Source organism: Gambusia affinis, linkage group LG17 (genome assembly GCF_019740435.1).
Source record: "Gambusia affinis linkage group LG17, SWU_Gaff_1.0, whole genome shotgun sequence".
Taxonomy (NCBI): domain Eukaryota; kingdom Metazoa; phylum Chordata; class Actinopteri; order Cyprinodontiformes; family Poeciliidae; genus Gambusia; species Gambusia affinis.
Window position 1 is genome coordinate 25,452,414 of NC_057884.1, and position 14,777 is coordinate 25,467,190.

A 14,777-nucleotide genomic window follows, 5' to 3' on the forward strand; every position below is an offset into this window, starting at 1 on the left:
AGTTGTGTATCCATCCATGATGTTACATTTTATTACTCGATTAAATGTTAGATTCTGGTTCTGTCCCGGTTCAGCTTTATTTAAGTTTATTTAATCTGTGTACCTACCTACAAACTGTAGTTTAATATGTCACTAAACCACTAAAATAAATGAACATTCATTTCTGCTGGTTTCCTAAAGTTGTCTGCTGCCATCTAGAGGCCAGGCGGCGCCACTGCAGCATCACAGACCCGGTTTCAGGTCCAGAATGTTCCTCTTTGGTTCCTCCTGACCCTCAAACAAAATGACGAACAAGTTTATGAAAAAACACATTTTATTAGTGTGTGGTTCCGGCCCAGTGGACCACTCAGAACTAATTTGACTCGTTCCTATAAATAACCTGAGGCAGGTCCAGCTGGAACCGATCAGAACCAAGAGCAGTTTCCCTCCTGGACTGAACAGGATCGTTAAAACTAAACGTCTTTTCATGGAGCGCGGCTGACGGACCGGTCCAGAACCGGGTCAAACCAAACGTCAGCAGGACTCTGGGTCAACCCAAACGTCCTGAAGGTAAACGTAACAAGCAGGACGATCCTGCAGGAAATGTCACTAAGAGTGTCTGTCTGGTTCCGGATCTGGCTAGAAGACCCGGTCGAACTCGGTCTGACTGGTGGTGGCCGGGTTCCGGTTCTGGTTGGGCTGCTGCTGCGGCATGTGGCCCCTGCGCCGGGGCGGGGCCAGGTACTCGAACATGGATGTGTTGTGTGTGGACAGCATGTTCTTGAGGTCGGAGGGCATGGGGTCGGACCAGAAGAAGTCGTGGTTGAGGGCGTCATCGCTGTCGACCCGCTGGGCCGGGTCCAGAACCAGCAGCTTGTCAATCAGGTCCAGAGCGTACGCGTCCTTGACGTAGGCCTTTAGCCGATCCTTGACCTTCCTCTTCTGGCCCTTGGGCAGCTCCATCTTCTGGTACAGCTCGTACTTCTTGTCCACGGCGGGCCAGGCCTCGGCCGTGATGGAGCCGCACAGCTGGCTGATGAGGGTCAGCTGGTGCTGCTCCGTGTTGCCCTGCATGATGGGGCTGCGGGTCCACATCTCCGCCATGATGCAGCCTGCCCCCCACAGGTCGATGGGCGGCCCGTAGTCCCGCTCTCCTGGAGGGGAAACAGCCAGAGAGTCAGCAAACACAGCGCCCCCTGCTGGACTAATGACCAAAATACACAAACAGCTCCCCCTGCTGTTTCTATGTACTCAATACATCAAAACCTGGCATTTAATACAGTTTTTTTTTTTTTTTTACCACAACAAACATTTCTGTATGGAACCAGAACCAGCATGTAGTCTCTCACCCAGCAGCAGCTCCGGCGGCCGGTACCACAGCGTGACGACCCGGTTGGTGTAGCGGTTCCCCTGGCTGTTCTTGGCCAGGCTGAAGGCCCGGGCCAGGCCGAAGTCAGCCAGCTTCAGGACTCCGTCTCTGGTGATCAGGACGTTGGCCGCCTTCATGTCTCTGTGCAGAATCTGAGGCAGAACCGGAACTTTAGCAGACGTCAGGTCCAGAACCAGAACCAGAAGCAGAACCGGGCCGGGCTCACCTTGTTCCGGTGGATGTAGTAGAGGCCGTTGAGCAGCATCTGCATCACCTTCTTGATCTCGGCCAGAGTGAACTTGACGTTGGCGTTGCTCAGCAGGCCGGCCAGGTCGTGTTCACAGAAGTCAAACACCAGGTAGATGGAGCCCTTGTAGCGGTTGAACTGGGTCGCTGGGCCAAACACACGGAACCGTGAGAGCTCTGAATGCGGGTCGGGCCGGTACCAGACCTGGAGGACCAACCTTTGGTTCTGCAGATCTCGATCAGGTTCACCACGTTCTCGTGCTTCAGCAGCTGCAGGATTTTGATCTCCCTCAGAGCCGTGATGGGGAACTGGAGGAACCGGGTCAGAACGGGTCAGAATTCATTTCAGGTCAGTAGAACCCAGTAGGACCCGGGTCAGAGTCCGGTTTCTCACCCCTTCCTTCTCGTTCTCCATCAGAACCTTCTTCAGAGCGACCTTCTTCCCGGTCTGCCGGTGCTTGGCCTTGAACACTTCCCTGTCAGACAGAACCAAACGATCACAGATGATCCTGAGTTCGGGAAGGTTCTACAGAACCTCCAGAAAAATATGAACACAGCTCACCTGATGTGGGGTATGAGATTTATATGAACTAAAATGTGGTTTTTAAAGAACCCAGACTGAAGGCAGAACCACCCAGTCCAGGTCCGACTGGACAGATTAACAGAGAGCTGATTAACATCCACTGACTGTTACTTTGACCACATCAGACTTTTTACTTTTCCTTCAGTAAAATGTCTGGATCCTCTGTGAGTTTCAACCAAACAAGGATCAGACAGTTAATGCGGAAGTGAGACCTCTTGTTTCTACAGCAGCTTTGTTGATATTTTCCCGTTTGTCTTTTTGGAGATCAAGTAGAAACGGCAAACACCAACCGCCTCACTGGAAGTAAAATATATGTTTTAAATAATTTGCATATTTTTGTTTGTCTGATGACATTTTTTAAATGTCAGATCCGATCTTTTACCTCTTACTTTCACTACAGTAAAATATGTCGAAGTGATGCTCTCTCTGTGGTTGTGGGTTCGATTCAACCAGGATCACTTCAAAAAATCTCCTGTTTTTGAAGGTTTAACTTATCAGAAAACGCACTTTAAAAAATACTGGTTAAGTTTAAACCAAGTTAGCTCAGGTCCGATTAATCTCAGGTGCATATTACCTAAAACAGCAGAAGTGGACCTTTAGGTTCTGGGTCGGAAGCTAATTCCAATCATTTTCTGAAGCCAACAATGAAAAGCTGATCATGTTGCTCACCCAAAGGTTCCCTGTCCGATCTTGGCCATCTTCTCATACTTGGAGAACTCGTCGCAAAACGGGAACTCCACTCCGTCGTAGTATTTGGACATGATGGCGGCCTCCCGGTCGGGCCTGCGGAGGGAAATAAAAGCCGTTTTTCACCTCAATCTGAAGCCTTTTTGGCTGAACAGAGAGCTGGGCACAATATAAACATCTCAATTAATGAGTCAGAACAATAACTGAAGAACATTATTGAGAGAAAATGAGAGAAATTCTCACTTTTCAGCCGCAGTGGCGTTGCTTGTTTTCTCTCGCTGCATTTCGACACCGGAAGTGGCTCTTCTTTGGTTTAATCTAGCGAATGATCAAATAAAAACCCGGAGTACTACCGCCACCAGCTGGAGACAGGCTGCAATTACAACCTGTAATATAAACAGTAACGACCAGTTACTGCTTTGAATTTAGCTTTTCATGGTAAGAAGTTAGTCCTTTAAATTGGTTATTTGTTGAATTTATCCATTAATCCTTTAACCTATTAAATCTGTCGTTTAATCAAATAATATTAGGAATTGCATCCATTATTATTATATATATATATAGTTAGTTAGTTAGTTAACAGATCTGATTAGAAATTTTTTATTTATTTTAATCCATTTTTGTCATTTACTCCACCACTATTATTTAAAATGTAAATTTTAAATGAATATATATATTAATTCTGTATTATTTATTTATAGATTTATCATATTTTTGTGAAGTTATTTATTTACTAAAATGTCAAGCTTTTTATATACATTTTTAAATCAATATTTTCTCCAGTTATCAAATTGTTTAATGCTTTAATTATTTGTTATCCAACTTTCAACTAGAGTTGTAGAATACGCATTGACCTCCTTTTTCAAACTGTTAGTATTTCATTTATTCCTTTTTATTATGTAATTTATTTATTATTGGAGCTTTGGAATAAAATTTCGCTCAATAAGAACATTTTAAATGCGCAGTTGATTGACAGTATGCCTGTTTTATTCATTTTGCTTTTTGATTTTGTAAATCAGTTCAGTTTGAACATATATTTCATACTTTATGGTTCATATTTTGACTGTAACGCGCTTACGTCCAGAAAATAAACCTAAAAAGTAGAAGGAGCGTCTCTGGACGTCATTGCGCATTTGAAAGGGCCCTCCCATATTTGGTCGTGGCTTCCTGTGACTCCCACCGCCTCATGATGGCGTGTCTGCTGCGCGTGCTGCAGCGGCAGTCGGCGTTTGGCGCCTCGTGCAGTGAACGGGACTCGGTGTTCAGGTTGGCGAGCTGGGCCGTCCGGAACCACAGCACCCAGGCAGCTCCTCACTTCCCCGGCATGGAGTACCAGGTAGGGAGGCGGCACGGCGCGGCGCCTCCAGGCGCGGCTAGCTAGTTAGCTCGGCCAGCGGCAGTTTGATAAGTTTGAACCGAACCGTAACTTCGCACCGGGTTGAAGAGACAAACATGGGCCCAGTTAGTGATACTGGGAGAACAGCAGAAAGCTAATGGAGGCCGGCTGGTGCCGCGGTCCACTGGGTCAAAGTACAGCTGGACATGTGGAGTCCTGGTCCTGGTCAGTAGAAGGAGGTGCTACTACAGAACCGGTTCTGATTGGACGTCTTGGTCCATTTTTCAGACTAAAGCATCTGCAGCGCAGTCAGACTGGATGTAGCTGCAACACTCAGATTCTGAACTGGAGTCAGGTATGCACTTTGACTAGGCCACTTCAACACATGAACCAGTTCAGCACTAGGAGCCAGATTAATGCTGAACCGTTTCAGTGGGACACGTGGCTGTGTTCATTCTGTTCAGGTGTGTTTAGATTTGGTTTGGATCTGTTAGATTCTAGAAGCAATGTGAAAACAGAACAATGATTGGATAACACAGGAAGTTCCAGCCTCCCCGTCCTAAAGGTCCAGATGGGAGCTGACAGTCTGGAAACCCAGAGGGTTACAGAAACATTCATATTCAAGCATCAATGTGTTTAAATATTATGAATATGACGACTAAATTAAACCTGACTCAGAGTTAAACACAGGAGGTTTCAGTTTTTTAGCCAAACCCTTGAACCTTCCGCTCTGAGCGACGCGCAGCATTGATTGTGTTCATGTGATCAGAACCGGTCTGGTTTTGGGTCAGCGGCACCAGAACCTGCTGGTGACAAAATGTTCACTCCTTTGTTGTTGGCAGCAGCAGCTGGTTGTGCTTCACTCCCTCCTCTGAACTTTGATGCGGCACAAAGTTCACCAACATGAAATAATGAGGCCGACAGAAACACGCCTGTTGTGGAGTGCTGTTACCATGGAAACAGATTTTAGTCCTAAACAATCAGGTCCATTTGTCGCCTATCGTCTGTCCTCCCAGACAGACAACCAGACCAGCTAGCGTTAGCTTAGCAGAACTTCACAACCTGCGCTGCTTTTGCCAGTGCTGCCTTCAATGAGCGTGGGAAATTTCAGTAAGACGAACTTTACAGTCTCTGCTGCTAACGGGGTTCAGCTCTAGCCCTCCTCCCCCAGCATGATGCTGCCACCACCAGTGGCTGAGCCAGTGGATTAGTTCAGCTCTGCTCCATGTTGGGTTTGGGTCGTTGGTTCTGCCTGTGTTTCCGGGTCAGGATGTCATCAGACCTACTTCCTGTTGCAGGACGCCATCTGGACCCTGAACACGCTGCAGAGCAACGCCAGCGTCCTGCAGCAGACCCGCAGCGGGCAGAGAGACCCCCAGCAGCAGCTGCTGGCCATGCCGGGCTTCCTGGAGCGGGCCGGGCTCACGGTGGGTCCGCCAGAACCAGAACCAGAACCTGAATCTGCTCTGCTGCTTCAGGCTGACCCTCTGTGTGCTTTTCAGGTGGAGCAGCTGGATCACCTCAACATCATCCACGTCACGGGGACCAAGGGCAAGGTGAGGCCTTAAAGGGCCGGCACGCCCTGACCTCTGACCCCAGATGTTCTGACCTCTGACCCCAGCCGCTCTGACCTCTGACCCCAGCTGCTCTGTCTTCCAGGGATCCACCTGCGCGTTTACGGAGCGGATCCTCAGAGCCTACGGCTTCCGGACCGGGTTCTACAGGTGAGTCCGGTCCGGTGAGTCCGGTCCGGGTTCAGAACAAACCGACATTAACACTATAAAAATATTATATTGTTTTCAAATAATTGTCAAATATAACAAAACATTGAACTTTTTTGGCATTTAAAATAAAATTACATTCATTTGATCTGTTTATTGATCTATAATTTTATGTAAGTTTATCAGTTTATTTACTTTTTAATTTTATTTATACATTTATGTACTTATATATATATATATATATATATTATTTGGTTCAGCATTTGTTGTCAATATATTTACTTAATTTATCATTTAGGACATCATTCTATTTATTTTATTTACCAAGTTTATAAATTTATGTTTGTCTTCATAGATTAATCTAACAATTTATTAATTAGTATTTTATTTTCATCAGTTTATTTGCTTTCTATCATTTATTTATTACTTTAGTCAAGTTTTACTGCAAATGAACCAGATTTAGAATAACGCTGCCCACAGCATGATGCTGCCTCTGCCAGGCTTCACGCTGACTCCAGAGGTTCTTCAGAACCGTTTGGGTTCACAGCTGTGGCAGAACCAGTTTAAACTGGAGCGCTTCCTGCTACCAGCAGCTCCAGGTCTGACTGGTTTCCAGCTGGATGTTCCAGTTTGCTGAAGGTTTCCAGTCCAGGTTTTGGTGAAGCAGGTTAATGTTTTGGTTGAGCGAAGGCCTCTGATTGGACGACGTTCTGCTCTGACTTCCTGTTTCCTGCAGCTCGCCCCACCTGGTCCAGGTGAGGGAGAGGATCCGCATCGACGGCCGGCCAATCAGCAGCGAGCTTTTCACCAAATACTTCTGGCAGGTCTACGGACGGCTGGATGAGACCAAGGTGAGGCCGACCAGAACCAGAACCAGAACCCGGCCTATTAACTCACAATCAGAGCTGCTGGATGATGCTTTTACAGACCAGAGAGAAAGTCAGAGTTTTCAGTGTTTGACCTGCAGATCAGAATGAAATGGTCCGATTGGTCCGCTCCGCTCCGCACTGGGCCCAGTTCCAGGCAGGAGGAACCAGTTAATGAGGCTGGTGTGGGGCAGAGCGTGACCTCCATGTGACTCCGCAGGCTGGCTTATTGGAGACGTTCAGGCCTCACTTTGCGTTTTGATGGTGACTGTGTGTGATGTATGGCAAACCCAAAGGGCCAAAAATCACCATTTTACCATACATCTGATTAATGGTTCCTTTAATCTAGGTTAGGATTGGTCTCCATGGTTACTGAACATGTTCTTTTCATTGTTTTTAACAAACTCAGATAATGAGGTTTCACCTCGTCCGTTCTGCATTTTTTTCAGTTATTGTCAGCGCTCTTTTTATGCAAATGAACTGTTGCTGGCCACGCCCCCAAACTCAATGTTTACACTTCATACAGGTGAAAATGGCTACAGTTCAGTAAGACTGAAGAAACAGTCAACGATACTGTAAAATATGAACAAAATCCCATCAAAACAGTTTTTAATGCCTGAGGCACGGTGGTGGAGGGTTGATGGTGTGGGCTTGAAGTCCTGCGTGTCATTTACTTAGTAAGTTGATTCTGACCTCTGACCTCAGGAGGCTCACGGAGGGACGATGCCGGCGTACTTCCGGTTCCTCACAATCTTGGCGTTCCACGTTTTCCTCCAGGAGAAGGTGAGCTCCCGCCACGCAACATCTGATTGGCTGCTTCCCATCGCTGCATCTGATTGGCTGCTTTCGTTCAGGTGGACTTGGCCATCATCGAAGTCGGGATCGGAGGAGCGTACGACTGCACCAACGTTGTCAGGTGGACACCGTCACTTTAAGGCTGGAAGCCATCCGTCCCAAGTATTGTACAATATTAGCTTAGTTTCATTTAGCTTGGTGTAGCGTAGCTTAGCGCCTGTCAGTATCAGGACAGGGTAGATGTTTGGTTCTGTTGTTGAGTTCTGGAGTTTGACATATACGTTAGCTTAGTGTAGTTTAGCATAGCTTAGCTTTGTCTTGTATAGCTTAGCTTGGTGTGGCTTGGCATAGTTTAGCTTAGCTTAGCTCTGTCCAGTTTCTTGGGTAGAAAGCATTGGGACAGGGTAGATGTTGGGTTCTGGTTTAGTTCCTGGTTCTGGTTCTGGTGTTGTGCTCCAGCCGCTCACTGACCTGTGCGTTCCCAGGAGGCCGTGGGTCTGTGGCATCGCCTCTCTAGGAATCGACCACACCCAGATTTTGGGCGACACCATCGAGAAGATCGCCTGGCAGAAAGCGGGAATCCTCAAGGTGCGTCTGGTTCTGGTCGGGTCCAGGAAGGACCAGACTCCAGGTCCGGTTCTTCACTCTGGGGTTTTTCTCGTTTGTGTAGCCGGGCGTTCCCGCATTCACGGTCCGGCAGCCGCAGGAAGCCATGGCGGTTCTGAGGGACCGGGCCAGAGAGATTCAGGTGAGTGTCCGGGTCCGGCAGGTCGGCGCCGCCGCCGGCCATCAACCTCACATCTTCCTGTCTGCCGTTGCAGTGTCGGCTGCGGGTCTGTCCGGACCTTGACCGGTACCAGACGGAGTCCGGAGCGCTGCAGCTGGGCCTGGCGGGTCAGCACCAGCGCTCCAACGCGTCGCTGGCCCTGCAGCTCTGCCACACCTGGCTGCAGAGGAGGTGTGGCCCAGGTGAGGCAGAGGAGGAAATAGGACTTTGATGACATCACAGTTTATTCTCATTAAAATTAGTTTTCTTGTAAAATTATGAATTTATTTTTCAAATGTTTTTTTTTTTTTTGCTTTATTTGCTCTGCCGACATTCTCCATCTGTCAGCCGGGTTAGTTTGAGCTCTGCTGCCACCTGGTGACCGGAGGCTAGTTTATCAAGAATAAAGACCCCCAAACCCAAACTATATGAGAGGTTCTGGTCTAGAGGTTCTGTGTGGGAAAGCCCGTTTTGACTTCCTGTTTCTGCAGATTCAAGCCCCGCCCTCCCTGATCCGGACAGCAGCTCCGTATTGCAGGCCGACTCCTTTCGGCCCGGCGCCACCATGGTGAAAGGTGAGTCCCGGAACCGTAAGGTCGGACTCGTAGGATCGGCACCGAGTCACGGTTCCTGCGATTGGTTCCAGGTCTGGCGGACACGCATTGGGCCGGCCGGAACCAGACGCTACGGCGCGGCGCGCTGACCTACTTCCTGGACGGAGCCCACACCCACCGCAGCATGCAGGCCTGCATCCAGTGGTTCCAGGAGGCCGCCGCCCAGTCCCAGAGCGGCGCCAGGTGAGCCGGACCGGACCGGTACCGACCCGGGTCTGTGTGAAGATGTTCCCATTGACCTGCTGCTGTGTTTCAGGGGAGCCGTTGTCCGGGTTCTGCTGTTCAACTCCACCGGCCAGAGGGACAGTGCCGCCATGCTGAAGCTGCTGCTGGTGAGTCAGAACCGAGTCGGACAGAACTGGACCGGGTCCAGGTGGACTAACGGCAACCTCTCTCCTCTCTCCTCCAGCCGTGTCACTTCGACTTGGCCGTGTTCTGCCCCAACATCGCCGAAACCGTCGCCACCGGCAACGCAGGTCAGAGCCGCAGTCTGCTGCTGAACGAACAGTTCAGTTGTTCGGGGAACCGTTCAGTTGTTCGGGGAACCGTTCAGTTGTTCGGGGAACCGTTCAGTTGTTCGGGGAACCGTTCAGTTGTTCGGGGAACCGTTCAGTTCTGGCTGTCTTCTCGTTCTGCTGGACCGGTTCTGCCAGCTGGTCCAGCAGAACTTTAGTGTTTATATCTGAACATGGACCCGTCTCCTCTCAGACCAGCAGAACTTCAATGTCACAGTGGAGGCCATGCTGACCTGTTGCCTGGACAACGAGCGGAGCTGGCGTCTCCTTAGCGACGGCGGGGACGCGGCGCCACCGCTGATCCGGGACAGCCCGGCGCCGCTCGCAGAGAGGAAGGCGGACTCTCTGGTGTTCCCCTGTATCCTCAGCGCCCTCCGCTGGATCACCCAGGGAAGAGACCCGGTTCTGACTGAGCCGGCCCAGACGGCGCCGCCCGTCACACCCAGCATGGCCACCAAGGCGGCGCTGCTTCAGGACGCCGCACACGTCCACATCCTGGTGACCGGCAGCCTGCACCTGGTGGGCGGCGTCCTCAAACACCTGGACCCAGAGGACGGGTAGACTGGGACGGGTCGGTGCTGCTTTACTTCCAGGCTTGGTGAAACTGGACCTTCCAGGTGGATTACCAGGTTCTGTCCCGGTTCTGAAGCTCCTCTCTCACCAGACCGGTCGTCTTGTTGTTTTGGACTTTCTTTACTTTCCAGGTGGTTCTGATCACTGATTGACTGCTGGGTGCCATCGGGTCACAGCGGTCCAAACCCAGCCTGGTCTGCGTCTAAACCCAACAGAACCGAACCAACCGTGACCCAGCTGACCTTCAGAACCAGAACCCGTTGAGGAGCTCCAGCAGGGTCCTTTCAGTGTGAGAGCCCGGTTCTGATCGGACCGGGCCTCGGGTTTCTGAGTCTCACTTGAAGCTGAACTTGTTTACATGAACCACTGGTCTCTGCTGGACCGGCCGGCGCTGCAGAACCGGACCCAGCAGAACCAGAACCTCTGCCTTCATGATGCCAGTCTCTGTGTTTCTGTCTCTTTTACTTTGTTTCGGTTCTGTGGGAAAGATTTCAACACTACTGAGGATGGTTGTGGTTCTGATCCGGTTCAGATCAGATTTAAATGAGCCTTAATTTAAATGATTGTACTGACACCTGCAGGCGGTGAGAGGTACTGCAGGCGGAAGCATCAGGATAAATGAATATTCATTCAGTTTTTATCTGAATCTGATTCAATCGACGGTATTGATGTATTAATTCCATGAATTTCTCTCCAAACCTTTGGGAGTCAGACTACAATGAAGATGTCAGAAAATGTTTAAATTATGGATTTATTTGATGATGATGGTGCCAATAAAAATAATTAAAATTAACAAATGGTTTCCTGCTTCCGGTTTGAACTCTTCCTGTTTGGGTTTCTGCAGCTGGAAAACAATAAAAACGAGTTTAAAGCCGTGAAGCCAAAATCAAGATTTTTTTATTAATCAATAAATGGATCATAAACAGTTTGATGCTGAAAGTATGATCTGTAATTAAGTCTAAATTACACATTTAATTTGCATGATACAGGTTTTGGTGGATTCATTTTACTGTGAAAGGGATGTGAAGTAATTCATCTTAATATATTTATGATGTGGACTTTAATTTCCACTGGTAGTTTTCACAATAAAGGCCAATTTGATGACAGTAACTGATATTTTATGACTGTAGCTTCTAGGATTATTGTGACTTTGTTGTATTATTTTCTGATAGAACTAGATAAACTTTTAATTGAATGATTATTATACAGGAATAAGATTTTCTATCGTGTTATCAGTGCTAATATGAATTAAAATATTTTCATTTTCTAATATTTAATTTTAAATTAATTTTAAACGTGAGAACTGAGTTTTTACCGTGTTTGTTGTGCAGAACGTTTCATGCTCCTGCTTTGTTGTTCTCCAGCCCAACTGTTGAAAAGTTACTGGCGTCTTCCTTAGCCAATAGGAACACAGCACTATGAGTACTCGCATGTCACTCAGCCAATAGGCGCGCAGTGGGCGGGGCTTCGTTCCCGGCTAACGTAAGCGTTGTTTGTAGGAAGAAGAAGCCGATTCTGGAAGCCATTACGCTGCGCTCATAAAGTGAGCAAATCGTACTATTTTTGCGTACATTACGCACGCTTACCTCCGTCAGGAGCTTCTCCCGCAGGTATGGCTTCGGCCGCCAAGAAGAGGAAGATGAATTTCTCGGAGCGGGAGGTGGAAATCATCGTGGAGGAAATAGAGAAGCAGAAGCAGACTCTGGTGAGCCACTTCAACGCGGGAGTCACGCACATGGCCAAGAACAACGCCTGGATGGACATCCTGAAGAAGGTGAACGCCGTCACCACCTGTCCGCGCGAGCTGCCCGAGGTCAAGAAGAAGTGGTCCGACATGAAGACCGAGGTCCGCCGGAAGGTGGCCCAGGCCCGGGCCGCCATCGAGGGCACGGCCGCGGACTGCGCTCCGGTCCCGGTCATCCTCACCGCCATGCAGCAGCGGATCTGCAACCTGCTGGGGGAGGCCACCATCATCAGCTTACCGGCCGGGGACACGGAGGCGGAGATCAGCCTGCCGGTGGCGGTGAGCGCCGCGACCACCGTCACCCTGACGGAAGGTAAACACGACGGGGTCAGAGGTCAACTACTACACAAATACTCTCACAATTTATACATTATATTTAAAAAGAACACAAGCGACTGGAAATCATAAACACATTGAAAAACTTTAAAAATTAAATTAAAAACATTGGAAAATACATTTAAATAATAATTTAAAAGTTTTTTTAAATGGATACACTGTTAAAAAATCAGATAGTTACCAAAATTAATTAAAATAACTAGTAAAACTATTACAACAAACACTCATTAGTACATTGTATTTAAAAGTAAAATGTTTGAAAAACATTGGAGAAATTGTTAAAAAATTTATTTTAAAAATTTGGTAAATGCATTTTAAAAGGAAAAATAATTTAAAATTAATTATGAAAAAGACTTAAAAATAAAAAGATGATCAGACGATGTTTATTAAAAATAAATAAATTCAATAAGATTAGACTTGTTGGTAAGTTAACAGGTTATCACAAATTTATAAACAGATAAAAACACAAACTAAATATATACAGGAATAAATTAAAGTTAATTTATGTTAATAAATCAATAAATGACAACTTTCATGAACAAAGATTATTTCAGAATAGATTAAACAAAAAAATCATCACTGTTAAATATATATATATAAAAACTTCTCTACTGAAATTTTTTTGAATTACTGAAAAAAAATGTAATTATTATTTATTATTATTATTATTATTAGTAGTAGTAGTATTATCATCATCATATTCCATCTTTGACAGTTTTTCCCCAGATTATGTTTTCATTCTCAAGTTAAAATGCTTTAAAATCCTCTGAGCCAAAACCAAAATGTCAGCTCTGGTGTTGATCTGAACGAGATGCTCCGATTGGTGGATCTGTGATGATGTCACAACCCAGCTGACCGTCCAGTGCTCTAACCTGACGTCCTCCATGTTGTTCAGCTCTTCCAGGACCAGCAGTCTGTGAGGAGCCCAAACCGCTGACCGGTAAGTTCCCGTCCCGGACCCGCTGAGGTTCTGGTCCAGATCTGAGCTCAACCTCTCCTTCTCGTCCGCCTCCAGCTGAAACCACGTACCACGCCCTGGAGGACGGCGGCGTGGTGGAGTACTGCACCGCCTCCGTGGGAGACTCCGCCCCCGCCATGATGGCCGCCGTGGAGACGCCGGTGGAGATGCTGGCGCCGTCGCTAGCCACGCCGCCGCCGCCGCAGGCCAAGCCGCAGGAGCTGAAGAGCCGCATCGCCCTGAACTCGGCGCGCCTGCTGCAGGAGCAACGCGTCACCAACGTCCACATCCGCCAGATCGCGCAGCACCTGGAGGGGCAGAACGAGCTGCTGCAGGTGATGCGGCGCTGCCAGGAGGCGCAGGCGCTGGCGCAGGAGCGGCAGGCGCAGGCGCTGGAGGGGACGCAGGCCGCGCTGCTGGCGCTGGTCCAGATGCTGCGGCCCGCGCTCAAAGACCTCAGGAAGTTTCTGCAGAGCGGGGCGGAGCCGGCGCCCGCGGCAACGGGGGCAACGGGGGCGCCACCTGTCGCCGCAGAGGAAGAACTGAGCAGGTGTAAGAGTCCTGCTGCATCGGCGCAGCAACCCGACCCGCTGGAGGAGACACACTGACCCAAAGCTGGTTCAGACCCGGTTCTGACCCGCTGGAGGAGAATCCCTGAGCCAGATCCAGTTCTCAATCGGTTCTGGCCCGGTTCTGATGCTCAGCCTGGTTTTACAGGCTACAGACAGAAAGCTGCAGTGCTGCAGTTACACCACTGGGGGCGCTGTGTCCCTACAAACTGTGTTTTTTCATTAATGCAGTTTTGTTTGGGTCTGAAGACATTAAATCATTTTTAATAAATAAAATCTGAATTCTGGTTTTTAAAGCTAAAAGCTCTGTGTGGAGGAAGTAACATCATCAGCGTGAGCGTTGCTATGGAAACGGGTTTGTCAGTTTGCTGCTATGAAGCCTCCAGCTGGTTGTTAGTTGTTCACTTTTTGCTTCATTCCAAGTAATTTAAAAATTTTCTCCAAATTTTTGCACATTAACTCCAAAGTTTGGAGGAAACCAGGCCGTCCCTACAGTGAAACATGGTGGTGGCAGCATTATTCTATGGGGATGCAGCAGCTGACAGCTGTGAACATCTGGAGGGAAAATGGCCGCCAGACGTCTCCTGATGCAGAAGAAGAAGAAGAAACCTGAAGATCAGAGTAACTGGAGGCCAGAGCAACAGTTTCTGTAAACGTTTTGTAGAAGAACGTTCTGTTTGTCGCTAATTCCAGATCTCTGATCAATCGAATCTTCCTCGGTCAGAAGGAATAAAACGACTCCAACGGTGCTTATTGATGTCTCATATGTGTGTGTGTGTGTGTGGTTATCTGAAACAGAAAAACAATAAAGGTACATATTAATAGCCACGCAAGTAAAAAGGCTACATGTACATACAAGATGAAAAATGGCCCGCAGCACCACAGAAATCCACCAGAGGGCACCACAACACCACAAATGAACCATCGGTTAAATGCAACAAACAAACAAATGACTAAACCGTCAGAACACATGAAATGTACAGTAATTCCCTCACAATAACAATATACATCTGGAAAAGTATAAAATATAACCTGAGTTATTATGAATAAACACCTGCATTGTCGGCAGCCAGAGAAACACGAGGAATTCATCACCTCCTGGGCCAACAACCAACACAAA

The 14,777-nt window shown here is 48.0% G+C and overlaps 3 protein-coding genes across 3 annotated transcripts; 2 read left to right on the forward strand and 1 right to left on the reverse strand.

The window, feature by feature from the left end:
* Positions 1-295: 295 nt before the first annotated feature.
* Positions 296-3,195, reverse strand: cdk9 (cyclin-dependent kinase 9 (CDC2-related kinase)). Its single transcript, XM_044096037.1, has 7 exons — positions 3,108-3,195; positions 2,847-2,960; positions 1,989-2,070; positions 1,813-1,903; positions 1,575-1,741; positions 1,329-1,500; positions 296-1,133 (listed from the first exon to the last, which is right to left on the reverse strand). The coding sequence occupies exons 1-7, from the start codon at positions 3,146-3,148 to the stop codon at positions 619-621; spliced, it is 1,182 nt and encodes a 393-aa protein (XP_043951972.1). The 5' UTR covers positions 3,149-3,195; the 3' UTR covers positions 296-618.
* A 799-nt stretch (positions 3,196-3,994) lies between these two features.
* On the forward strand, positions 3,995-10,843 carry fpgs (folylpolyglutamate synthase). The gene is made up of 15 exons (XM_044096036.1): positions 3,995-4,200; positions 5,499-5,627; positions 5,703-5,756; positions 5,860-5,924; positions 6,658-6,772; positions 7,493-7,570; positions 7,642-7,703; positions 8,068-8,170; positions 8,253-8,330; positions 8,404-8,551; positions 8,840-8,923; positions 8,995-9,145; positions 9,219-9,294; positions 9,372-9,438; positions 9,671-10,843. The coding sequence occupies exons 1-15, from the start codon at positions 4,051-4,053 to the stop codon at positions 10,036-10,038; spliced, it is 1,728 nt and encodes a 575-aa protein (XP_043951971.1). The 5' UTR covers positions 3,995-4,050; the 3' UTR covers positions 10,039-10,843.
* Positions 10,844-11,525: 682 nt separating this feature from the next.
* On the forward strand, positions 11,526-14,438 carry naif1 (nuclear apoptosis inducing factor 1). The gene is made up of 3 exons (XM_044096041.1): positions 11,526-12,107; positions 13,026-13,070; positions 13,146-14,438. The coding sequence occupies exons 1-3, from the start codon at positions 11,663-11,665 to the stop codon at positions 13,694-13,696; spliced, it is 1,041 nt and encodes a 346-aa protein (XP_043951976.1). The 5' UTR covers positions 11,526-11,662; the 3' UTR covers positions 13,697-14,438.
* Positions 14,439-14,777: the final 339 nt, after the last annotated feature.